The sequence below is a fragment of the Furipterus horrens genome, unplaced genomic scaffold (assembly GCF_987537825.1).
Source record: "Furipterus horrens unplaced genomic scaffold, mFurHor1.1.pri manual_scaffold_4, whole genome shotgun sequence".
Lineage (NCBI taxonomy): Eukaryota > Metazoa > Chordata > Mammalia > Chiroptera > Furipteridae > Furipterus > Furipterus horrens.
In genome coordinates, this window is record NW_028327174.1 from 15,127,090 (window position 1) to 15,154,231 (window position 27,142).

The following is a 27,142-nucleotide window of genomic DNA, read 5'->3' on the forward strand; positions in this document are numbered from 1 at the left end:
AAGGTCCTGGCCTTCACCTGTGATGGTGCATGGCTAAGGAGCAAGGAGCTCAGCAACAAGACTAACTGATTCCTGAGGCCATGCACATGGAAATGGTAGTTCTTTCTACCTGGGAGATAGGTGTAGCTCTTTGGTTATACATTCGACATCATCGAAGTCTACACGAGAAGGATGGACTTTGTTTTTCACAAAGTAGGTGATCCGCAAAAGCTGCAGGGAAAAAAAAAAAAAAAGAATTATGGTAAATCAACTCATGAATGAAATGCATGAAGGGGAGCTCGTTAAAGGAAGTCTTGCATTATTCTTTAAGTACAGGAATTGCCCACACATGTGCGGATGCCTGCCTGGCCATCTCTTGATAATGCATGTTTGTATCCACTGAACTTCCCAACTTTGTACCCGAAGTGTGTCATGATATATCCCTTCTCCCCATTCTGGATTTTCAAAAGATTTTCACTTCCCTGTCTTTCCAGAGAATTTATTACTCCCCCACAGTGTGCACTGCTCATATTTTTAAAAGAGCAGATACCCACTCCATGACAGTGACATTTCCTCCCTGTCTCTGCCGCTCAGCTGAACACCCTGAGGGGCTTTGACCATGATGCATGTAGTTGGGCACACAACAGGCACTCAATAAACTTGTGCAGCACTGAAACAGCTTAAGTCCAGAGAATTTCTAGTTTTTCTTTCTGGAAAGTACACCTTGCTTCAAATTATTAACCACACATCAGACTTGACCATACTGAACCCCCTTTCAAAATCACCCAGGTTTTCCTTTGAGGGCACTCACACCTGCCAACAACTTTCTATCCACAGGACAACAAAAAGATCCAGACTAGGGTTTCCAGCACCTTCTGTTTTCAGTTGATGCATCAGTATCATCATGTCCCCTGAGCATCATGAGAGAAAGATGTAAGCTCCAGGTTATTTCCACCATCCCTGGGAAACCATGCCTGGATAGGCATCCAGGGGAAGTCTATAATCTGCTTTCTTATCTCCTACCTCTCAAAACCAAAGAGAAATTGCCACGCACTGTATTGACAAGAGATCAGAACTTGATTCTCAATGGCAAAGGCAAGTGTACATTATAAATAGCAAAACAGCTGGCTTGGACCATGTTGCCGGCCACTTGTCCAGTTGAGGGATTTGAATGACATCATAACCCTTGAGAGGGTATTGCTAGCCAGCTGGTGTTATTTAGAATACACAAACATTGGAGAAAGAACACACACACACACACACACACACAGAGTTTCCAGTTATGCAGAACAATATGACAAGGGGAAAATAGTTGGCCCCTCAGGTGCCCTTTCCCTGGGGGGTGATAGGCAGCCTCGTAAAGGAAGGAAAAAAAATATTTTTTTATTTTTTCATTTGGCTTTACAGCACAGCAAAATCTTTGCCCTGTGGTGGGCAAAAAGCACAGAACAGTGTCGTCCTAAAGGGAGCCAATTGCAAGGCTGCCTGCCCCTTTTCTAGGTTCTAGGAAATGAGATCATTCCCCTCGCTTGGCAAGTAGGACAAGGGGTCACCCCAGTGCTGTTTTCCAATCTAGTTCACCCCAGTCACTTTAGGGTTAAAATCGTAGCTTTTGCTTGGGGTGGTCTTCACGTCTTTTATTTTAATTTTGCGTTTGCTCTAGAATTTAAAATTGCTCACCCATCCCCCATGTACCTTCCTTTAAGACTGATAAGGTGTATTAACAGATGTGTGTGTGCCTTCATGCCCAGGAGAAAGTTAATCAGAAAGCTGATCTTCATTTTCTATGGCAGCATCAGTATTTTTAATATCTGCTCACCCTGTCACTAACACACATTCTTTTAAGGAAAAAAAAAATGCTTCTGTGCTCTAGTTTTAAAATGCAAAGGTATGATGTTATTTGTCACCATGCCCAAAAAAGTCCTTACTCGATAACTTTGCCAGAAGAGGGAGAGAGAGAGAAGGCAAATGTTCCCCCAGCTGTTTCCTGTCTACAGTGTCTGTGTTTTGTAGATAAATGTGAGGATTTTCTCTAAATCCCTCTTCTGTTTGCTAAATCTCACTGTCACTGCTAAATTCAGAGCAGATAGAGCCTGCGCAATGGAATAAAGTCCTCAAAATTGAAATGTGACATTGCTCTCAACATCTCCCATCTCTCTGGATTTCTTTTTGCCTCATTATTCCTGCTAACCAATTCATTTCCAGACTTTGCACTTCAGAAGCAATGGAAAAAATCAGCAGTCTTCCAACCCAATTATTTAAGTGCTGCTTTTGTGATTCCTTGAAGGTAAATATTTCTTACTCTTTGAAGTCATTGGGGAATTTTCTTTTAAATTGTGTACTGTTTGCTTCTGCCTAGAAATGTTATTCATTTCAGAATTTTCATTGTTTCGGAACTGGGAGTTATTTATAAATTGCTGAATATGCAATTCTGTGGGATCTGAAAAAATAGCTTCGGGAGATAGATGCCTTTGCACAGAAATATGTATGAGTAGAAACTATTGCAAGGTACTTATGCTAAATCCTCCACTTCTGCAGAGCTTCAATGGTATCATTATAGGAGATTCCTTTAATTCCTGTCTATGATTAAGGGCTATAGAGCATGGATATATGGACTTTGGAGATTTTTTTTTTTTTTTTTTTGCAGGTGCAGATGTTTAATTTTAAGACCTTGTTCTTGTATGTGTGTGTGTGAGCATGTGTATGTATGTGTATATATATATATGGGGGGTGTGTAACTTGGTAGGACTTTTATTATAAGGCATGCCACATACAAAGAGTTACATTTTAGATGGTATTAAAGCTTTTAAATATGATCTTTGGAGTTAAGGTCCCGGAACTCTCTGCACTTTTGCCCAGGGAGTCAAAGTTAAAGTGAAGTTTAATTTGCTCTTCCAAAAAAGAACTTGACAACTCTTGCTGACCTTGCATATTTGTATAATTTAAACAAATGCATACTGTACACGGAAAGTGGAAAATTTCTAGCAACTGCTTGTCCAAGTGTTCTGATTTAAAGAGGACTTTCACGGGCAAAGTTTGGGCTTGGCGTTTGTGTTGTAAAACTCTGATTTCACGCTCGGTGCTGTGAAGTCTCTTTAGGTGAATCCGACTGCCACTATCAATGCACTGGCTTCTCATTTCCAATCACTGGCCCTAGTTCAAGTTTCCATTCTCAGCAAAATTATATCCTTCAAGACTTATGTTTTTCCAATTTGCAGGCACTTTTAAGCTGCTGTCACTGGTTCCCCGATGAAATTGCCTGAGGTCTCAATTCATAAAATGTCCCTGCCCCTTAGTACAACATTCATTTGCTGCTTTTAAATGCTCCACCACCGGGACTTTTCTAGTGGCTTAGGAGTTAAGGGTCCATGCTCATCATCAGGCACCTGAGATTCTGCTGCCCTTGAGAAGCCAAAACGCAGGCTGGCTACCTTGTTCTTAAAAGAAATCAAGTCACTATACATATATACTATGTGGTCTGACTGCTGGGGGATTTGTCTCCCGGCTCAGATGATCATAAAAGAGGCAGTGAAGTGTTATGTCTGCCTTAATTACAAGTTTGGAAAACTGTCTCCAAATGAACTTTCCATGCTGTGTATGCTGAACTTTTCAGAAGCAGAACTAGCACTACGTTGTTACTTTTTCCTGCACTTTGAGCAGGAAGTGGTTTGAGGGAGGTGAGTGGTCTTTCAACCGTAGTTTGTAATTCGGGAGTAAAGGTGTCCTGTCTAGAGGCAGAACTCACAAGCTGATTGATTGTACTCTGAGTCTCAAGGTATTTTCCAAGTGTTTGAGTCAGAGGGAAGGGGATAAGGGAGAGGACTGGAGCTTGGGTCACTGTTTGGGGGAGCTGCAATCGGCATACATACAATGGAAATTGGTGGCTTGATTGAAGGGAAGAGATTGCCACAAATCCCAGCTGTGCAATTTGTTCATTGTTCAAGTGGACAAAAGGCAGTTTACCCAGACTTATAGCATACCTGCCTGGGTGTCCAAATGTAACTAGATGCTTTCACAAACCCCACCCACAAAGCAGCACATGTTTTTAAGTCCTCAGTTTTCCATTCACATCAGCCTCATAATACCCACCCTGACCTGCTGTAAAAGATCTGGAACAAACAAACATGGTTACACCTACAGTGAGTATTTTCTTATGACTATTGCCCTCAAATTTTGCTGGGCATTTTCATTGTAGCCCAGACATCTGGAATCAATTGATATTCCATTTATTTAAGATAAAAAAGAAAGGTCTTTTAAATTTTGGATTTGTAAAGGATTTCTGAGAGAGAGTGCTCTGATTTTTTTCCTCTTTTTTCTCTTCTCTTGCTGGGTCTTCCTTCCTTTATCTCTAGCATATCATTCCGTTCTCTCTCGTTGTTTCTCTTGTGTTTGGCAAAACAAAAGGCCAAGGAAATGATGAACATGTGGAGCCACTTGTTTCAAACTTTTAACTCCTAAACAACTTCATTATTGTTTTCTTTTGGGGAACGTAATGTGATAAATTCTCTGGGTCTCTGTGGGTATGCTGAACTGCTTTGTGAACTAAAGGAAAATGCACTAGAGGTTCTATCTTGTCCTAGAACTGTAAGTGCTGATATTTATCTGACAATATAACTCAGCAGCAGAGAGAGAGGAAGGGGAAAATCTGTAACAAAAAATCTTAAATTCTTAACTGCTGGAGATTTATATGTATTGCCGGGCTTGAGTGTGTTATACCAGAAATAACTGTTAAAAATATAGTTTTGACATGTAATGAGGTCCTGAACTCACTAAGGTTATAAGTTGTGTATCTTTTCCCCTGGATTTCATGAGAACTGAAGAACTTGAAGGCATCTACAATTGCAGGTGCTTGGCCTTGAACATTACCATAAATTCAACAAAGAAGGGAGGCGTGGAGAAATAAGATTAGCAGTGTAGGATACATTCTAAAACTGGCCCGTTGCCAGGGTGCGGGGGTATGTTCTGTAAGATCCATTACAAGTTGCTCTTTTGAAAAAGGTAATGAAGTCCAGTTGGGTTGGTTTTGTTGTGATTTCCACTGGAAATATTGGTAACTAAGGAAAATGAGGATTGGATGATCATTTGTTTCTAGCAGTCTCGGTGGTTTGGGCTTTGTAGGGGTGGAGGGTTTCCATAGGGCTCCAGTCGGGGTCTATTGAGAAAAAGGAAGAAATGTTCGGTTGTGTTTTTACCTCCTCTTCCATTTTATGTCCATTATTTACAATGATTTGCAAATAGAGGTTGCTTTTTGTGGTCAATTGTTTAACAAGAGTCAGGGGTTTAGGGGTTTTTTTCCCAATTGCTCAGCTGGAGTTCTGGCCACAAACATGGAAATCTTAATTTAAAAGATGGGGCACACTTTGCCACTGATAGAGAGCCATGAAGGGAAGTGGTAGAAAAATCAATGACTGAGTCTGCTTCTGCAAAAGTGATGGGGTTGGACAGACCTGCCACTACTGGGAGGTTCAAAAAAGGGCTCTTTTTATCATGATGGTTTCCAGCCTAGTTCCACGACTCTTTGATAGGATCCCTCACTGAACCTCTTCTGAGTGACTCTCCCCACGCTGCTGAAAGGAGATGCGTCTAAGAAAGGGGAAACTACTCATATTAGGAGCCTTCCTAGAAGAAACCACATCTTTGTGGCACAAGCAGCCATATGGAAAAACTTAATGATCACCTTAGCCTTGTTTCTACCGCTTCAAGTGAGGATGGAGATGTAAGCCACAGGAATTCTGCCTCTGGCAGGGCTGCCACCTGGCTGTCTGTCGCTGGCTAAGGCGAGCCAACCAGGGGTCCCTCGGTATATTTTGCTATAAAATGGATATAGTGTCACATAGGTTCTCCAAGAGATGAAGTCAGACTTCCTATGAATTCAATAAAAAAGAAGAGCTTTTGTAGGTTTTGAGCTCAGTGCCCTGTTCATGGAAGGTATTCTACCTATGTGTTGATTTGATATGGAGCTTGACACACACACACACACACACAAAAAAAAAAAAAAACTGTGGAATGCATAAGCCAATTTCATTCCTAAATCCTCACGTTTTTCCTGTTTCTGTTTTTTTACTTCCGCCTGTGGTTGTGTTAACTTCTGATATCCCCCAGGTAAGAAATATCTGTTTCTCTGTCTTTCTTCTCTCTTTCTTGTTAAGTGAAAAAAAAAAAAAGAAAGAAAAAGAAAAAATCTATAACAACATGTAGAATTTCAACAAGTTCTTTTCTTTAGCCACAGTAAATTCTCTTTAATCACTAACTAGGGAAGGATGTTCTGGCTTATTTGATATTCTGGTCAATAATGAATGCATATGCCATCTGTGGCTGGCCAATCTTTAGAGAATTTAAATTAATAAAACATATTTGACACCAGATCTGGACTGAGCACAATTTAAACTTCGCTAACTCAAAAGGTAGGAACCCATAAAGAAGGGGCTCGGGGAGGAGTTTTCCAAGGTTCCACAGTAGCAAGGGGATTAAACACCAGGTCGTTTGACGCCAAGATGTGCTCAGTGCAGGCCACCTTGTGGTCTCTCATGCACGCTGTTGCACTTCTGTGCAGGGTGGTTCTGACTCATGACAGTGATGGAATGCTGGAGGTCAACGCACCCGGGCCCAAGCCCCCGCCCCTTGCAAGGACCGAGGAGGAAATATGACCCTCCTTCTGTTTCCTCCGCAGATCAAGGTGCACATCATGTCCTCTTCGAATCTCTTCTACCTGGCCCTGTGCTTGCTCACCTTCACCGGCTCTGCCTCAGCCGGACCAGAGACACTCTGCGGGGCTGAGCTGGTGGACGCCCTTCAGTTCGTGTGCGGAGACAGGGGCTTTTATTTCAGTAAGTAGCCCTCCCTTCCACGGCTCTGTGGATTTACAACTGCAGAGAGTGTGTGAATAACTGAATGACTGCCCGTGGCTGGCAGCCATCCTCAGCCTGCGATTCCTCACCTTAAAGGAAACCTAGTGTTTCAGTGGAGCTCGGGCAGGTTTTGTAGATTCCGGATGGAATTTTCCTCCTTCGCAGCTTGTCTTTTAACTACTTCCTGATGAGCTCTCCAGCAACTGGTCATGCCCTACCCTCACTATTCCATTCCCTCGGTACAAGGGGGGAGGACACGAAGTGACCCTGGGGGATTGAGGTTTTTGTTCTGGAGACCCATGTGTGCACATATAAACATATGGAAACGTGTAGACCTGTTTGAAGTGCTAGGTAATTTGGAGTAAAATACTGAGGCGGACTTGCAAAAAGAATTAAGGGGGCACATCCCAGATGTCTCCATGATAAACAAAATCACCAGGAACAGACAGAAGGTGAACTCCCTCAAAGGCACATTTGCAAATACGCAGATTCCCTCTTAAATGCAAACAGAAATGCCAGGTTAATTTGTCCTCTCTGCAAACTGACCTTGGTTTTTTGTTATTGCTTTCCTTTGACATAGCCCTTTTCGGAGGCTCCCCTGTGATACCTCCATCTGGAGAAGGGTTTCTGACAACTGTGGGGGTTACTTATCCCACCGGGAGGTCTCAGGCGATTAAAAAGTCAACAGTCAATAAAAAGTAGTAGGCCAAGTCAACGCTTGCAAATAATAAACACAAACAAAAGTCAGTGCTGCCTGAGAGAACTCATCACTGAAACTAGGATCTACCTCAGAAGCATCTCTCTCATTGTACATTACAGAACAGTGGACTTTAAAGCCAGATGCTCATTCTATGTAATTCTTTGGAATTTTGGAGAGTGCCAGGACACTGATGTTCAGGTCCTCGGTGAACATGAATCATTCTTAGAGATTCATATCCCTCAAGTGTAGACAGCTTACCTCAGTTACCCACTAAGTTTGAATAGCTTCTGGGATGACTCACACATTTCAAGTCTCTCTCATCTTCTTCCCAGGGAATGTGGTGGTGGTGTGGGGGGGGGGGGGTAGAGGGGGAGACTGGGATAAGGGTCCATGCATATCGGTCTGGGATGGGTGGGGGGATGGAAAGGAAGAGGCTAAAAGGACAATTGATTGTGTGTACTCATAGATTTGGCAACAAATAGCATTTAAACAACTAGTAACAGAGAACGAGATGTGCTTTCTGCTACTTGAATGGGCAACTTCCCACTCCGTTTCCAGCCAATACTTTAATTGAACTAATTCATCTATTTTTCTGGCAATAAAGTGATTCTATCCAGTTCTTGGTTGCAGTGCAGATGAATCAGTTCATCAGGTGGGTTCTTTCCAAACAACAGACTTGTTTCACGGGAGGCAAATATGTCACATCAACATCACTCAACAGTAGGTTGTCATTATTCTGTACTGTGCTGCTACTGATCCACATTAAAAAATGAACAAGTAGTCCTCATTTATTATGCCCAAGAGGATTTCTTTCAACCTTGATAATTCATCTGTGCAGTTTCTTTTGATCCAGTTCACTAGGTGAGATTGCCAAGCCTGCAAGTGTCTTTTCTGCTATGTGCCAGGTTGAATTGTCTTGTTCAACGTGATATGCTCCAAGATTTCCATACACAGTGCATGGAAACTGAATCCTTCCATGCCTACAACGTTTGCATTAGATGGTGAAAAGTGGGAATGGAAAAAAGGGTTTGGTCCCAAGTAATCACGTGGTACCTATGTCTGTTCACACCGACACTTAAGAATATTGGACAACTACGATGGAAACCAACTTCAAGGCACTGAAAGTATTCCTTTGTTCTGCTGCTACAATGATCAAGTTTAAGCAAATGTGTTTACACTGAAAATGGCAACTCTTGATGTTTAAAATATGACTTTGGAGAAGAAGGGGTTTTATAATTTGTGTATTATTGTCAGTACTGTCATTGAGAGTCTACGTTTCATCAGGGTTGTAGGATACAATTCCATGGCTTATGTTAATCCTTTCTCTGACAAATACCCTTATGCACAAAAGTGTTCTTCTTAACTTTCTAGCCAACTGGACGATCCTGTTTGCCAAAGAGAAGTTAGCACCTTTAAATTCTTTAACTCAGAACATTGATGGAGAATTTGCTTCATGGAAGACACTATACTAGTTATTAATGAGATGCCTAGAAATGAATGAGAGAGAGAGACTTTGCCTTCAAGGAATTCAGACTAGTTACTAGTTGGGAGGTTTAAAAAAGTGCATAAAAGTATTATCAAGTGTCATAGGAGAAAAATAATCACGGGAGATTAGATTATAGTTATTTATGCTTTTTCTAAATATTTTGTCCCATTTTGAAATTGCCTAAGCAGGATTTACCCTTTCAGTGGGCTCCTTGATGCCAAGTGCTCTATTTATTTACTATTAAATTCAAGTACCTAGCTCAATGCCTGGCTTCTATAGTAGTGGTTCCTATTTGGTTGTTGAACTGACAGGATTGAATTGAATTGAATCTAGTTGAATGAAATGGAATTGTTTGGGTTCTCGGTCTTCAACACCATCAAGTATTAGGTTTGTCAAGTACCTTGGGTAATTCTTCTCACCTCATATTTACCTAGCTATTTGATAAAACTGTTTTTTATAAGGACTACAACATATACTAACAGACTTAGAGACCACATTCTAGTCATCCCCCAACCTACACCGATGGTCTGTTCTGTGTCTGAGCCAATTATTTTTACAGGCATTAACTGTTGTCAACAAATTTTATTGAGTTTCCTTTTTGTCCCCTGAGATTTACTGTGTGTGGGGAAGTCAGCTCTAAGCATTTACAGTCTTTGAAATACTTACTAGAGCAAAGCAGTCATCTCTACCTCTGTCCCTTGTCAATTAACTCTTATATTCTTACCCTTATTTTCAAAGTTTTATTGTGGCTGTTCCTTTTATTTTAAGCTGCTCGAAATCCCATTTTGAAAGTATGGATTTATTTATTTATTTTTAATAGTGGAAGACAGTTTTGGTCCTACTTTGAAGTTCAAACATCTAAAAAAAATTGCCTTCATATCTATCATCTTTTGGGGGGGGCAGGATGTTTAACAAGGGAAGTTTTTTTAAAACCTTATTAGAAACACAACGGAATAAAATGTTCTGTCATGCTTATTTTGTATAGATTGACTCAGCATTGTGAATGAGCTCATATTTTTCTAAGAGCCCAAGTTCCACTAGGGCACAGTGGAAAACAACCATCTAGATGATCTTTTTGGGGAACATCTTCCCAGCATAAGTGAAACATTTCCTCTATAATTAATGCAGCTTCCCCAGACATTTTCGGAAATGAAAGTTCCAATGAAGAGCTAATTACTGATTCTTCCCTATGCATCACAGTAAGAGAGCGTATCAGCCAGTCTTGTGTGCTCATAGTCCTATGAGAAAAATGGTGGCTTAATGGAGGTGGTACATTGGGGAAGAGCTGGCTATTATCTTACCAGATTGATGGAGCTCTCACAGAAGGTAGCTTGTTATAACCTCATTTTGTGTGAAACTGCAAGAGGAAAAGGGCTTCAAGTGAAATAGGAGACATTAAGCTTACTGTAGATATAATTTTTGACAGCCATCGACCATTTTAACATGTACTTTAAGGGCCTGTGGAATTTCTCTCCTTGGAGATACTTTAAAAATTGATGAAGCCATCTTGTATGGTTTCAATTAAAAGCAACCAAAAGGAAGTGAATTTCTGGGGTCTTTTTTAGTTTTAAGAGTCTATAAACAGCCCCTTAAATAAACTATATATGCTTTACTTCAGCAATCTGGGAAAAAGAGAAGTAAATCAATTAGAAAAGAAAGTTGGATACCCTTTCAGCTATTCCAGATTTATAGCTTTTATAAAACATACTTCCAATGCATCGTTATTAAGAACAAATGGCATTCTTCACATGTTAAAACATACTGTTTGCAGAGTTTAAGTAAAATTTTGCCATGAATTTCATTGTTATTAATTGAAACAACCTCCTTAGATCTAGGTTATTATTATTACCTCAAGCTTTTTTCATTTGAAATGTAGTGCTCAGAAAACTGCTCCCAGACCTGTCATTCATTAGCTCTATGACTTTGGCAAACATTTAAACTTCCTGGGCTGAAATGTCCTTGTCTGTAAAACAAGGAGATTTTGTTAAGGTAAATGACCTCTTCTAACTTTAACCGACTCATGGTCTCAGTTGTAATTAACAAAGATTTGGTGCTATTCAAGAAAGGAGAATCTGGGATTTAACTAGTGACCAAAGAACGTTGAATCTCCTTTATCTTCTTTACAGAGATTCTGTTTGTCCCCAAAGACAGGAGATTAAACCTACTGAAAGAAAGAGGAGCCCGTTTCTTTGTTTTGTTTTAAATTGGATTGCAAACCCTCAGAGATGAACTAGAAGCTCAGTTATGATGAAAGACATACAGGTAATCTGGCCAAAAGGGCACACACCTCATGAAAACAGATGGTCATTTTTCTTTGCAAGGAAGGATCAACTGGCAGTTCTCATTTACATTTTCTCACTCTCTTGGACATGATGGGGACAAGTGAGGTCAGATTTTAGCTGCCCTTTATTAAATGAGAAGGGACAAATACGGCCTTTTCCCAACCCATTGATACTGCCTTTCCAATTAAAGAAGAGACTGTACAATTTGGGGCAAAGATATAGTCACCCGCTATTACTAGCATTCCTTCGAGTGGGGCTGGATTTAAGCTGCACTACTGGCATTCTTGGCTTGGTACCTCTTAGACCACCCGCCATGCATTTGTGTGACAGCTGGTCAAAGTTAGGGGTACAGTTACTGGCTAAGGAAGAGCTTTTCTCTTTGAAACCAATTGACACATGTGTAGTTTGACCTTAATGCCCGACCTCATCATTAGCGCTACTAAGCTAATAAACCACAGATATTCTTAAAGAAAAACACTGTTTTTATATTGACCCCTAAGTACTTGCTGTTACTCTTTAAATAGGTTCAATAGAACCAAAGAACCACTGAGAAAGTAGTGGTTTCTATACAAAATTAGAGAATAATTTACATTTTTCTGCTATTTCAATGCTTTCAAGATCATCTGCTCCCTGACAGAAAATTATGAGAAGCAGAAGAGTGAAGGGTTCAAGACCAAGAACATGGTCTCTAGTGCCCAGGCCTTAGGGTTTGAATTCCAGCTCTGCAACTTACTTGGGGGGTGAACTTAAACAAATGACCTAATCAGTTTGTTCCTCGATTTCCTCGTCTGTAAAATGGGACCTGCCTCAGAACTGGTGTAAGGGTTAAATGAGTTAATATATTAGAGCATATTAACCTAGATGTTTTCCTGGCACACGACGAGCACCTTACACATGTTAGCTATTATACTTATTTATTCTCCTCTGGAATTAGCTGCAGAGCCTGTTGCAAATGTTAAGGTATCTGAACGACCAATTTATTATACACTTATTTTCTTTCCTTAGGGGCAGCTTATAAACCCTGTTATTAGTAGTAACAATTAAATAGTAGGGTCACGAACAAAAAGAATGTCTTATGTTTGACTAGTATTTTTCAAAATCCAGTAGTATGAGCTCTATCTCCTTGTCTATATCCCAGTCTTGGAAGGCAAGAATTAGAGCTTCATTGGATAAATGAGAAATGTGAGACACTGAGACTTTGCGACTTAACCCGCTGGATGGATCCGGAACCAAAGTCAAGTTCTCCACGTTGTTTAGAGGCTCAGAATGTTGTAGCAGAGGAGCTTTCAAAATCCCAGTCCTCTTCTAAGAAGTAAGGAACAGGAGCCACTCGGTGACTCAGTTGATTTTGAACACTTCTTTGAAAGAGGGCATGAGGGAGATATCCATGTAATTTTACCTTCTAGAAAAATTTAGGAAATAATAACAGAATTTTCTCAAGGTGCACAAGAAGTCTTCTTGATGAGAGGCTGCTGCTGTTCAAGAGCCTTCACAGACTGGATTCTTGGACCCCACTCAAACAGAATACTGTAATTCACCTTTGGGTACTAGGATATGTAACATAATCTGGGAGAGCCCTTCCTTGGGCCAACTTCAAGTTTCCCTCTATCTCTGCCAGCAAGCTTCAACTTTTCATTTCTTCCAACTATTAGTTTTCTTGGTTTTTCTCAAAGATCTACTGAAGAAGGGCTTTTTATCTGGACCAGGGACCTTTCTCTGGGTGCTATGAGAAAGGGGGTAAAGGAGAGGTGGTCACAAGGTACCATAATCCCAATAGTGTACTAGGCAGAAAGGGACTTCCCCAGCTTGACCTAGAAAGAGTGATGGGAGCAGCCAAGGGTTTGGATGCAAGGCTTCGACCTGTGCAGGAATCACTCAACCAGTTGTTTGAGGACCATTGATATTGGAATGTCTCGTGTCTTCAGTGGCTGGTAGGTTAGACATTTTAGAACTAAAAGAGTTTTGGTGTTCTTCAGATTCTCTAGGCCTTCATGTAGCTTGTCCAGATATCATGCACCATGCCAGCATTCCTCGGGGCCTCTGTTAATTAAAGAGCCAACCTCATCCCTCTCACAGCCTTCTTTCTGATTTCACAGCCCATACCAGAGAATCAGACACACTAAAAACAGGCAAAGGATCTCCCAAGGAGGTTTCTCATTGTTCTCAATAACAGGCTACAAAGCCTGTGCTCTTTTATGCAGCCAGACATCTTTAACAACCATGGTGGCAAAAAATCGTTTTGCACTGAGCTGCTGCTTTGGCCAAGTTCCATCCTACACCTCTTGGTGAAACATCAGCAGGCTCTTACATCACAAAGCATTACTTTTGGTTGCCTGGAAAGTTCAAATCCTCAGGCCTTATTAGCTGTTAGACGAAGGAGATGACAACATAGCATTTTGTTTGTCTTTATCTATATGCAAGATCATGTTTAAAACATAGCAAAGAGCTGTTATTTGACATGCAATTTCTTAACTGCAGTAGGCTGTATGCCTATTTAATGCATTGTTTAGTCTCACATTGGCTAAAGCCACTTAAAGGAGCACTTGGCAAGCTCTGGCTTCTCATTCTTGGCATAGCTGCCCCTCTTACTTTTTCACTGAACCTTAAATACCAAGAAAAACCCTTCACTTACTTTGCATTTGGCATATTGCTTTATGCAATTGGCCAGAATTTTTGCATGTGGCTCTCTGCATTTGTCCTACGGTAATTGACGGCTTTGCAATATCTGGTCAGCAGCATCACAGATACAAAGAGAAATTGTGCAACCAGCAGATACCGCAGTCTTTTAAATTAAAACCTTTTACATTACATTTACATTAAATGCACAAGTGTTCTTCAGGAATAAGGGTTTATATGCCAACTAAAGGGGGTGGGGCATGTGATAACCCTGGGAAGACACCCAAGAACCTGATTATTGATTAAGTACACATCTCTGTAATATCTCCCTCTTAAAACTACCTCATTGTTCAAAGGAAGTAAAATTGAAAACTGCTACAAGCTTGGAAGCCCTTGAAAAATAATTTTGTCAAACACCAGGCATTAAACTCAGAGAGAAGTGACGTATGCAAAGTGACACTGCTCACTAGTGGCAGAGGTGGAAGGAGATATTATTGATTCTGTTTTCTGATTCCAATGTCGTGCTCCGTCTTCTGCAGCCATAAACCATGCCTATGTCAAAGTTACCTGGTAAAGTAATATGACCAGGGGAAGCCTCCACTCAAGCTTACCCAAATGAATATAGGCCTTGGTGGCTCACCTGAGACTTACATTAACACTTCGGTTTCTTTGCATACAAATTCATACATATTGAAGGGACCCCCTGCCTGTTCCCTATACAGTGCTCAAAACTTTCAGACGTGCTTCAGGCATTCCAAGTCCACTTAAGGTCATATTTAGACTATTATTGTAGATTGTATTATTCTGACTGTCTCTCTCCAATGTCAACTCGGGTAGAGCTGCTCTGGAATGACTTAGCAAAGCCGTGCTCCTGGAAAATCTGAAACAGTCTGACGAGTTGTTGGATTAGCTTTTTTTTTTTCTTCTGGATATTTCTCTGACTGCCCCAAGCCAAAAGAAATTTACACCTGATTTTTTTTTTCTTTTTTGCAGTCTTCCAAGTAAATACTCTATGAATCTCTTCAGGCTTTCTTCTTTCATCTGTGGTCTTTATGAGGAAATGGAGAGGCTGTTGGAGGGGTCTTTCTAAACTTTGAAAATGTGTTAGTTACGGAATCAATTCTGTGACTCTTGTTGGGAGGATGGAACTACCTCTGTGCCATTTACCCTGATGAAATGGGTCTTTCATCAGAGGGAAGTGATTAAGAAAGTCTGCACGGAGCCAACCCATATGCAGCCAATTCCTAGTTATCTATGAAACTGGGGAAAGGAGCACCAGGAGTTAGAACTCTAGATTTAAAAGATTTCAGGACACTGTAGATTTCAGGTCCCTGGCTTCCCCTTTCTCCCTGGCTTCAGCCTCAGCCTTTTTGGAAGACCAAGTGGCATGTTTTTAAATGCTATTTCAATTTTCCACTCCCCCACTCACCTCCCCCAGCAGTGCCGTTGGCAAAAGAGTTTCTCAACCTCCACACTATTGACATTTGAGGGCAGATAATTTTTGTTGGGGGCAGGGGGTTGTCCTGAGCCTTTTGGAATGTTTAGCACCATATTTGGCTCTACCTCTACATGCCAGGAGCCCCCTCCTCCCAGCTGAGACTATCAAAAATGCCTCTAGACATTGCCAAATGTCCCTGGGTTGCGGGGAGCGAAAATCTCCCCTCTTTGAGAACTAATGGACTAGAAAAATCTCTAGAAAAGAAGTGACTAGAGATATGGGAAACCATGAGTGGAAAGTAACACACAAATTGTCAGTCACCGGTTAATCAGGAGTCTGTGGGCCATTCCCCAGAGTAAGCAATAAGAAGAGTGATTATGGTTTTGAAAGCTTTTCTCTGAAAATAAAAAGCTCTTTCTATAGGATAAATACAAGGTGTTTGCAGGTCCTCCCTTTCGCCTTATAGCTATGAAACTCATTTATGTTAGTTAACAGCAGTAAAGGGAGGCAGAAATGATAGAGAGCAAAGCTGTGTGCTTAGAAGTTTGTGGCCATCTGAAACAAATGAAAGAGAAGCTGGTTATCTTTGTGACTTCAATGTTTGTGGCCATTCTCTTCTTGGTTATATAATAAGCTCTCAATTCCTCACAAATGAAAAAACCTGGTTCAGAGATAGTGGCTACAATATTTCTCCTCTCTTCTTGCACCTTTCCTACTTGAGTAACATCACAGTCATTTTATTGCTCATGAACAGCCCAACCAGAAAGCAGAAAGAGAAGACCAATGAAGTTTTCATTTGGAAATCAGAAGTCCCACATTTGGGCCTCACCCAATCCCCCTACTTAATAGTTCTATGACCTTGGAGAAGTCACTTAATATCCTTGGGACTTACGTTCCTCATTAGTAAAATGGGGATAAAAATATTGCACCTCAGGCTGAACTATAGAAGGGCTCTGGAAACCAGAAGGACCAGTCATATGTGTCTATTAATGGATTGAATCAAATAGTTTGCCTTGTCCCTCTAATCACCATTCACAAATTAATTTAGTGGTTTGACTTCAACCATTAATGACATTGGCCCATTAACTCAATGGTTCTGCAATAATTGCAGTCTAAAAAGTTAATTTGGCAGTGTATCTTCTCAACCTTATTAATAAAAAAAAAAAGCATGTTCGTATCTCCTATTCACATGTCACCTTGCATTTAGACCACCCAAGAGATAATTAATGGATCTTCAGAATGCTCACTCAGTATTACTGCTTATTTCCTCATTGGAGGAAGCAGAAAAAAGATGGGCCTGTCACTTTACCACAGAGAGTGAGCTTGCTTAAAGAGTTTGTCTCTATAAGGTGGTTCGGTGGTCAGTGAGATATCACACACATAGGCGTAAAAGTTCTATTCTCCCAAGTCAGCTGTTGGTGATTTCCACTTAACCTCAAAAGGTAATGTTCAGCAGAAGGAAGGTACTCACTAATCAGAAAAGTTTCTCTGGACTCCCGCGTTGCCCCTCTAAACTGCTTCCTTATCACAGCCTGACTTAGGAGAATTGAATTTCTTTGTTTAAGTGTGGCTTTGATGAAATCAAAACTGTGAGTTTTATCACCATGTGGACCAGTGACCATGTGATTCTATCCCAGAGGCTTCACATCCAATGGTTCCCAGAGATGCAGCATTTGACATTAGGTAAGACACAAACAACACAATCAAATGCCAGTTACTGCTGGTGGGAAAATTTTCTTCCTCTCTATTTTGAGCTCTTTCAGGAAAAAAATCCTCAGTTAAAAAAATTTTTTTCCATCCTCCACAGCATCCAGTGGTGGGCACTTAATTAAACTCCTTGACTTGATGTTGAAAAAGGCATTCCAAAAGCTATTTTCTTCTGCCAATCTCCAGAATATACCCCACGACTTTCTATTTGCTACTGCCTCCATCGTGGATCTCAGATCAAAGGTATAGATTTTAAAAGCCTGTTTGATTTGAGGTGTCATCTCTTGAGACCCCTTGACAGTTGTCCCATGGAAACTTCTCCCAGATTAACAGTAAACTAATTCTAGTCAACAGGGAGTTTTCAAGGGCTACCACAAGAGGCCTCACTGATAGGTTCCACCTCTGGAAGTGGTTATGGAAAGAGAACCTCCACTCAATTTCTCTATCTTATTTCATCAAGAGAAAGTACTCAACAAATGATATGTCCCTGGCAAATAAGCCCCAAGGCAGATATAACAGCTGGAGCACCAGCCCTCAGAGATTACTACTAGCATTGCTCTATTTCTGTTTGCCAAAGCATAATTGAAGGATTGGAGCACTAGAAAAAACCATATACAGTATTCCCTCACTTATCGTGGGTATTACGTTCTAGACCCCCCCGCGATAGGTGAAAATCCACGAAGTGGGAACCTTACATTTATTTTAGTATTTATATATATCTTACGGCTTTATAAACCCTTCCCACACACTTATAAACTGTTCCCAGTTCCTTATTAACCTTTCCCACTCCCTTATTAACCTTTTCCACTCTTTTATAAACACTACTTATGTTCTTAAACATATTCTACACTCTTAAACCTATGTAACTTTAACATACGTATACAGTACCGCAAAATCCTGCGATATAGTGAAAAATCCATGATAAATAATTAAATATAATATTTTAGAAAGTCCCGCGATACAGTGAGGCCATGATAAGTGAACCACGATATAGAGAGGGACCACTGTAGAGCAATCTGGTTCAGTGTTCTCACTTCCCAGGTAAGGAAAGCAACACCCAGAGAAAAAATGATGTACATGAAGTCACAAAGCGTACTCCTGGGAAAACCAGCACTGTGATTTGGTCACCTTATTCCCAGTCTAGAACTCTTAGCAGAGTGGAACACTTTAAACTTAACCGTAAAACTTACACGAAGGTAAACTGCTATGTCATAGTCTTCTGGTATAATCCATCAGAATTGTCTTTGAAAACTCAAACCCTTAACCATTCATAAAATCTTTTTTCCAATTTCTACCATCCATTGAATAATAGCATCAAGTTTAAATCAGACCAACCTGACTATAGGACTATGGATCTTCATAGACCTTAATAGTCTGATGGATAGGACGCTTTTTTTAAAAAAAGTAATGAGCTAATTATTTTTTAGAGATAATTTTAATTTGAAGTCACGTCAGCTGGTTGACAAGTTTATGCCTTTTGTATTGCATGTTAAGTCAGATGCTACCCCAAACAAAAGGTGCTATCGATGCATTAGTTCTGTCTCTGCACATTCCTGACTTGCTAGTCTTCCATGAAGGTCTTCCATGAAGAAGCTTAAATTTTCCTACGTATTTTGAGTTTTATGTTTCTTTCCATTAAAGTTTCCAGCCGTTCATAGACATATTTAGTTTGGCAGAAGGTAGTGGTGACTCATAGAATGAAGAAATTTGAAAGCAAAGCTACTGAAAATGGATCTAATTTCTTTTTTGGGTAATTTGGGAGCAAGCGATTGATAATTTGTCTAATTTTTCCTGGTTTCATCAGCTGCCATACTGCCAAATATTTGTTCCATATGGATGCTTTGTTATTCCTGAAACATAACACATTCCAGCTGCAACTATATATAATATGGCCAACGGGTAAGACTATTGTTGGCTCATTTTCTCATTGTTTTTGGCTGGACATCCTCAATCAATGGGTATTGAGTGAAAATACAGGATCATATTGAAACCATTTTCGGCATGTTCCTTCCTATGGATCCAGCTCTTTCACTGAGTTTGTCAAGCACAGCAAATGTTCCCTATTACAGGGATGATTATGTTTTCGGCATAGTCGAGACTGCCAGCTAATTGCATTCAGCTTATAACTCCACTCTCTGTTTGATGTAGAGATGTTTTTGGCTCTCCAAAGATTCCTTCTTTTCAGCTGATTCTTGTCTCCCACTATGGAACAGATACTTGGGGATAAATTCTGAGAAGACCCGTAACACACTCATACAATAGACATCATTTCAGGCTTACCTTGAGATAAACAGTTTGTGGGCCCTGAGTCATATGAATCATAAGACTTATAACAGGTATTACTGCTGCAAATCTGGCTGGCATTTCTGTAGATTACTAGTGCTTTGCATGCAATTATGGAAATCCTTACCAGAGAAGCCAGACAAGGGTTCATTAACATTGCACAAAAACACCATGATGTGTAAACTACAGACATAGAAGGATTTACTTCTGGCTGGTTCTAAGGTAGGCACTGATCACTTTGTGTCTTAAAGCCTTTCAGCAAGTGATTGGTTTCAATCATTATAAATTATTTTGATGCCCAACCCAATAAAAAACAGCAATAATAATGAAGAACAGAGAATCTGTCCCTTAGAAGAAACAAGATTTTATTGCAGGCCATGGAAAGTGTTTTGTGGAAAGAAACAATCTCTTGTCTATAAGGGAAAAATTTAGTTTGATTAACAAATGGTCTCAGGGGCACACATCATCATCACATAGTAAAAACAGAGTTTCATGTGTAAAACAGATCTAGAGCCTTGCTACTGGAAGCAACCTGAGAGCTTGTTAGAAATGCAGAATAAGGACCCTACTCTGGAATAATTAGTACAAAAACTGCATTTTAACCAGATAACCAGAGGATTTGCATGCATCTTAGGGTTTGAGGAGCCCTGGCCTAGGGAATCACAGGAAATAACAGGTAAAATAGCATGTTGATTGGTGCCTCCATCTGTTAAGAGAGAGCACAAAATAGGAGTGAACTTTCACTGAAGATTTGAAAAATGTTGTTGGGGCCAAACATGCTTTTTTGACCATTGACAGTATATATGCTGATTCAGCTACATCAAATCTCAATTCCCTCAAGTCAGTGGAGCCTTTCCTCAGAGAAAGTATAGAACTGCTCCAAGGATAACCCCATGGCCTGACCTTCTGTGAACTGGAAATTGGAACTCCTAATTGCTGTGGCTGCAATTTCCAGACCCATCACTGGGGCCAGAAGCTGCAATCCAGTCCTTAAGATCTTGCCAGTTTCTTTTTCAATAGTTACATTTTTTAAAGAATAGCCAAGCAAGAGTCCTTAAAAAATTTTTTTTCTAATTGCATTGAGTAGACAAATGTGTTTTATTCATATCAAATTACTTCCCTTGTCATGCTTGGCCAGGTTCTAATATTATTTCTTATGACTCTGAGTTGATTAGTTTTATTAGGGTTGCCTATTAGGATTTAAAAGAAATGCCTATTAGAAGATGAAGGGTAAACTTTGAAACTGTTTTTTCAGAGACAGCTGACTCCTTAGGTGAAAGCCTGCACTAGACCTGTTCTGGAACTCAGCATGTTCCCTAGCCTGAGCCCATTAATGAAGGTTGAGTTATCTAAAGGATGTAACTTCAGAAAGACATTATCCCACAGCAGGACAGGTAAGAGCGACAGAGAGTCAGTTTGTAACTTCTAGTCCTTAAATGACATTAGAAAAAAGGAAGGGCTTTGAACTTGGGAGTTAGGAAATCTTGAATTTACTCAGTGCTTTACTACTAAATAACTGGATAAATTTGGTAATTAGTCCCATGGGTCTCAAAACCTGTTTCCATTGGAACAATGATATTAAGGTAAAGCAAGACATTCCACTTCTGAAGTCGGATCATTGTGGTGTCTTTTTACAATTTTCCAAGGGAAGAATATAAAACACAGAGTTTTCACTTTTTTTTCACATACATTTTTCTTAAACTTAAGTACATGCCACCTCTTGATGCTATCCCACTCAGGATAACATGATATTGGACTTAGCTCACAATTATATATTTAATTTGTTTAGCTTTAACCCAAAGCATAAGACAACAACATACCTGACTTCTTAGCACTCTACCAAATGAAAGAATGTGTTGACCAGATAAGACCTTTTTCAGAACTAACATCTACTATTGTTTCATAGAAATTTCTAAAATCCTTTAAGAAATTCAACTGGATATTTAGTTTATTGTATGTTTCTTTCTTAGCATTCTTCTTTCATTACTTTTGCTCAGTGTTTTAACAAAATGTGTGGAAGTAAAATTATACCACTAACCAATTTAATTATAGCATCATCAGTTGAGTACCTGCTCTGCACTAAGCAATATACAAGGGAGGGTGAAGGTATGCCTTCAAAGAGGTTTCATAATAGCATGTGGGGACCCATTAAGTATCAGTCCTACAACCCCAAGCTTAAGTCAGATAGGAATATTTCACCCTTATATTAGTCCAGCCCATTGTCATTCATTGAGTGCCTCCAATTTTGTCTGGTCTGCTCAATATGTTTTCCTAAATTTTGGAATTATAAAAATGAAGAGATTTTAAATAAAAACAATATTTACAGCTTCCCTTTTTTAAAAAGTTGGGTCCTCTTACGTTGCTGACCAGAATTCCTGAATGGCAGCTATTGGCTGGAGCCTTTTAGGCAGGACGCATGCTTCTGTAGGTTATTCATCTATATACCCATCTGGCCTGAGCAAAGGTTGGCCCATGTTACCCCTGCCCCATGTGTGCAACATCTCTCTGGATGTTAACCATATACCTTTCTCTTTCATTCAGTTCAACACTCATGTATGGCCTTTGTACTACTATCTAGACTAGACTAGCCACTGCTGTTTCAGATGAACAAGACGCAAAACTTATCTTTAAGGAACTTCAAAGCTCTCTTCAAACATAACAAGTATACAGCTCAGATAGAATTTTTAAAACAACCAAGTTCTCCTAGGGAGCAAAGAACCTAAATCTGAAAAACCAAACATTCAATAATTTACAGATGATCAAAGGCTTATTTCTTCAAGAGCAAGTTGAGTTTTTGGCCAGTGACCTTGTAAAGCAGGAAAGGCCAGGTTCGCAGGCAATGCAATAGACAACTTACACAATCACTCAGGGTGTTTAGGACAGTGGAGGCCATCACACCCCACTTTTCAGACAAAGCGAGTTGTAGCATTGTAGTTTATTTTGCACCAAGTCCAGAACAGCTGTTACCACTTCACTGAAGATTACACGTGTCCCTGCTTCCATTCCCATCACTATGTAGGTCCTCCTCATCACTCACCAAAACTATTGCAACAGCCTCCTCAATGATTAGTCTGTGTCCAATATTGGTTGACACCAGCCATCCCACCCATGAGATTAATCTTTCTAAAGCACAGCTCTAATCACTTTATCCCTTTTCTAAACAATTTCCAGTGACCATCCATGACTAAGTAAATTGAATCAAAACTTCCCAATTTGACAGTAAGGCATTTATATAAGGCCTCTATATAACTCTCTGATTTTATTTCCTAATTTTTCCCTTCAGCAAAACTCACAAACTGGCAGTCTGTAAGTTGGATCCAATCTTCAGGAGTGTTTTTTTTTTTGAAAATAGTGTACTCTTATAAAACTTGAAACGATCTATATTAATAAAGTACTCTCCCCTCTATATTGGCACATGCTTTTTGCTATCAGAAATCCCCACCGCTCTCTATTAACTTACTTTGGCCCACTTAACTTCTTTATATGATTTCCTTGGTTCTGATAGGCATTTGAGTTTACAAATGCCCTACATATTCCAACATCCAGCCTAGATGACTTACTACCACATGTTTTATTTTCCAGACTTTCCTTCTGTTCTTCTTTCAGATGTCACCTCCTCTGTAAAAGCTCCTACTAGATGTCAACTTTCTTCCCTCTGAATTGCAATCATATTCTTACAACACTTATAAGCTATTCTATATTGTGGTTTTTTGGTGAGTGTTCATGCTTTATACCATAAAGTTGATTATAAGCTCCTCAAAGATGAAGACTGCCTTATTAATCTCTGTAAAATCCTATATATTCCTTGTGCACAGTATGGTCAGTGTCTACATGGAATTAATTGCTATCTATTTTTCTTTCACTGTCCAGCCCTAGATTAGTTATGTATAGCCATAAGAAGACAATAACTCATTTGAAATGTAGACATGGCTGAGTCAGAAGGCCCCCATGGATTTTTCAGGCATTTCAAGTAGGGAGTGAGAAATGCCGTATCTAAAGGAAACTACTGAGGGAATTTGGGTAAACAAAACATGATCCTTTTTCTTGGAAGCTGGCTGTGATCTTCCGATTAAGTCACTATTGCAAGTCTCATGAGAAACATCAGCAAACACTTTAGTATTCTTAACTGGTGTCAGAATTATAGGCGTCAATCCATTCCTGGGGGCCCTGCTGAAATAGTGAACTAAGCCAGGTAGAGCTCCAATACCCTGGAAAAAATGAAACAGAAAGAGCTCTGCATGCTGCATTCAAGAGTGCCCATTTCTAAAGGCTGAATGCCCAGAAAAGAGCTCTCACTCCTCTTTGCTCTGGCAGAAAGGCTGTCACCAACTTACAGGGTTATAGAGTTAAAACTCGGTGGCTCCAGAATTGATGCAACCTAATGGATGTTCATCAAAATGACCAGTTGTAAAATATGGGCTAAAATGAAGAAAGTCACTCTTCTAAAATGAAGTTCAATTTGGCAATGTTTTATGGACTACTCTGTATCCAGAATAGTTCTAGAAATCAAGAGAAAGCTGGAATAGGAAAGCAAGTGCAGACAACTAACATTAATGAATGCCTATCATGTTTTCAAAGTGTGACATAAACCTGTGTTGAGGTTATCTTCAATCCGGTTAAAAGTGCACCCTTAACCCCCATATAGGAATTATTATCAAAGTTAACCGATAGCATAAAAATAATATATATAAATGGCATTGTTTTTTCCTATTCCTCCTAGACATGACAGATCTCAAAACATGCTTACTGAATTTCCAAATAAATACCAAGAAGATTCATGCTCCTCTCCCCATATACAGTCTTTTGAGGTTTTCCACTGAGGTTTAAAATAAGGTGAAATTTGTCTCCTTCATTCACCTTCTGTCTCCCTGGGTCCTTGACTAGGTAGAGGTATAGATGTGCTCTGTTACCCAGGAGGGGCCAGAAATACTATGTGAACAAGCAGCTTTGATTTTGAGTTGATGGAAATCTCATTAAAGAATCCTTCCTTTTGTGAAGTTGCCAAGCCAATCTTTCCAATTCAAGTTCAAGTTTACATCCAAATCCCACCTGGAGCCATGACATTTCCCTTCCACCTGATCCTCTGTATCCCTCAGTCTAGATGGAATCTGATGCAGAGAACATGAGCATCGGTTGTACCTCTTCTTTCAGGACAAGGATTCCTCAAAGCAGAGATTTTTCCAAGTTAAACAGGAATCCAACGGTGAGCTGGATTGGGTATATTTGAACAATATTTATTTTGTTGCCAAAGAGAGAATCTTAGGTATCAGAAGGAGCTCTGACTATGAGGTGATGGGACATGAACACCCTAAAGTGGCTGTCTGGATTAAAAGCAGGGTGCCTTTGGGCTATCCTCTTGCTTGTAAAATGGATAAAGTCAGCTCTGCCCTGCATCCCAAAAAGGATTTTTCTGAGATAATACTTATGAAGTAATCACAAAATTGTCAGGTAATCAAGGCCAGCTATAGGATTCTAAAGATAATTTGAAGTATTTTTTTAATTGAAGGGCACTAGATCAGGGTGCATTTGGAAGTTGCAAATGGGTTAGCCAAAATGGCATTCATGAATATTCCTGTAGAGATTGGGGGACTGCCATTCCTTTTTGGGTCATGTATGCTTCTTGTGGACTGAAACCACAAGGCAAAAGTAGTAATACCTATGCTATTGGTCAGTGCTTCTTTACCCACTATCCATGAGTAGGGATAAGAGGTTAATTAAATACATCTCTTGGGCAACAGAAATGATCAAGGCTGTCCCTGGAACACAGTTGCTTCAAAAAGTAGGCTTTTGTTTCAGGGAAAATCTCCCACAGAGAAACATGGAACGCTGAAGAGAACTATAAATAGGACTATCATTTATGTCAATTATAAATAGATTTGTTCCCTTTTGATTAGAAGATTGGTGCTAGCTGAAAACCTGGAGTTGAACAGAAATGAGGGAAAAACTCCTGACAAAATATTGTTACACGTTAATAGTTAGATTTGACATCTTTTCCTCCCTTAGGTGTTTTCTCTGACTTTCTCTAAACGAAGACATTTGAGTTTAGAATTCAGTTTTTAGCCTTTGAAATATATTTGTTCATACTTCCTTAGCTCCTCAAGATCACTTCTTACCATCTAGATTAGAAAAAACACACACATGCACATACACTTTTCTTTACGTGGAAAAAATTGACTATCAGTGTTAGAAATTCAAAAGGGGCAGAACATTCTCCTCAGGTGTTCCCAAGATGGTCACCATATACTATCACAAAAGTTATTTTCTATTTTGTTAATAAGATTATATAGGTTTCAAGTTGTATACTTCTATGATACATCATCTGTATATTGCATTGTGTGCCCACCATCCAAAGTCACCATATATTTGATCCCTTTACCCTTTACTACTCCCTCACTGGTCACTGCCATACTATTGTCTGTGTTTATAAGTTTTTGTTTTTTATTTTTTCTGCTTGTTCATTTGTTATTTTCAGTTTTAGATCCCACATATGAATGAAATCATATGGTTCTTAACTTTTTTTCTCTGACTTATTTCCCTTAGCATGATATTCTCAAGATCCATCCATGTTACACATGGCAGTATTTCATCTTTCCTTATGGCTGAGTAGTATTCTAGTACACACACACACACACACACACACAGTAGTCCCTCTCTATATCACGGTTCACTTATCGTGGCCTCACTGTATCACGGGATTTTAAAAAATATTATATTTAATTATTTATCACAGATTTTTCTCTATATTGTGGGATTTTGCAATACTGTATATGTATGTTGTTAAAGTTACATAGTTTTAAGAGTGTAGAATAAATATAAGGTTCCTACTTCACGGGGGGGGGGTCTAGAATATAATACCTGTGATAAGTGAGAAAATACTGTATATATATCATCTTCTTTCTCCAATTATCTAGCAAAGGATACTTGGGTTGTTTCCATGCATTAAAAAAATAACAACGGGGGATATCAAGGTAAAAAGAGTTATTTTCATGAAGGAGATTCTTCCAAATTCCAAATTATTATGTACATGTAGGTCCTTAGAAAACATCTATCAACAGTGAGCATAGTGACTGAAGGGAAAGATCAAGTGGAAGAAGGGACACATCCCAGAGGCTGTTGCTACTGAGCACTTGTCAGATGTGCAGCCATTTTCCTTTCATGCTGGAGGGAGCCTTATTGAGAGGGGATCCCAGTTCTTTAGATCCGGTTAACCATCTCCTTATTCTCTGCTCAGGTTCATTACTCATCTCTTCCCAGGGCCAAAAAGAGACATGGCAGCTTCCTGTCCAAGTGGTCTGCTAGGCTTATCCTGGGGGGAAGGTTTATGGATAAACCAGAGAAGTGTCTCCATCCTTTATGAAGTTCAATTGAATGTATGTCTCCCACCTGCTGGGATGAGGGGATAGAAAATCTTACCTGAGTTTACCCACCTTACCTCATGGATGCTCTTGATTTCAGCTACCCCAGACTCAGCATTAAGAAAGAGAAAAGAAGGGACAGATGAAATGAGCAGGGACCCTACTGGGACATTACTCCACAACTTTAAATGCCCTATTCTGGTCTCACTGTGGAATATTTAAAAATGAACTTAGCTTGTCAACTGGAAAGTCACTGCATGACCTGAGAGTCAGGGAGGGTTCTGGGGGAAAAAAAAAAAATCAGACTAATCAGGGATTTGGAAAGCCTGGATCCCAACACATAAAGAAATATATTGAATATTTTTAAAGATATAAAATTCTTAGAACTGTTGGACAGGTTTCTGCGGATGACCTCTCTCTTCCAAGGGGCATTGCTCAATAGCCCGGC

At 39.8% G+C, this 27,142-nt stretch overlaps 1 protein-coding gene across 5 annotated transcripts in view; it reads left to right on the forward strand.

The window, feature by feature from the left end:
- Window positions 1-1,953: 1,953 nt before the first annotated feature.
- Window positions 1,954-27,142, forward strand: part of IGF1 (insulin like growth factor 1) — a 70,520-nt gene continuing 45,331 nt past the window's right edge. For 2 of the 5 annotated variants that reach the window (XM_090272608.1, XM_090272605.1), the window contains exons 1-2: window positions 4,055-4,118; window positions 6,650-6,806. In XM_090272608.1, the coding sequence (XP_090128734.1) occupies window positions 4,104-4,118; window positions 6,650-6,806 (172 nt within the window). In that variant the 5' untranslated portion in view covers window positions 4,055-4,103. Of the gene's footprint in view, window positions 2,267-4,054; window positions 4,119-6,649; window positions 6,807-27,142 lie in introns of those variants that run through there. The other 3 variants (XM_090272604.1, XM_090272606.1, XM_090272607.1) reach the window with 3 other exon arrangements.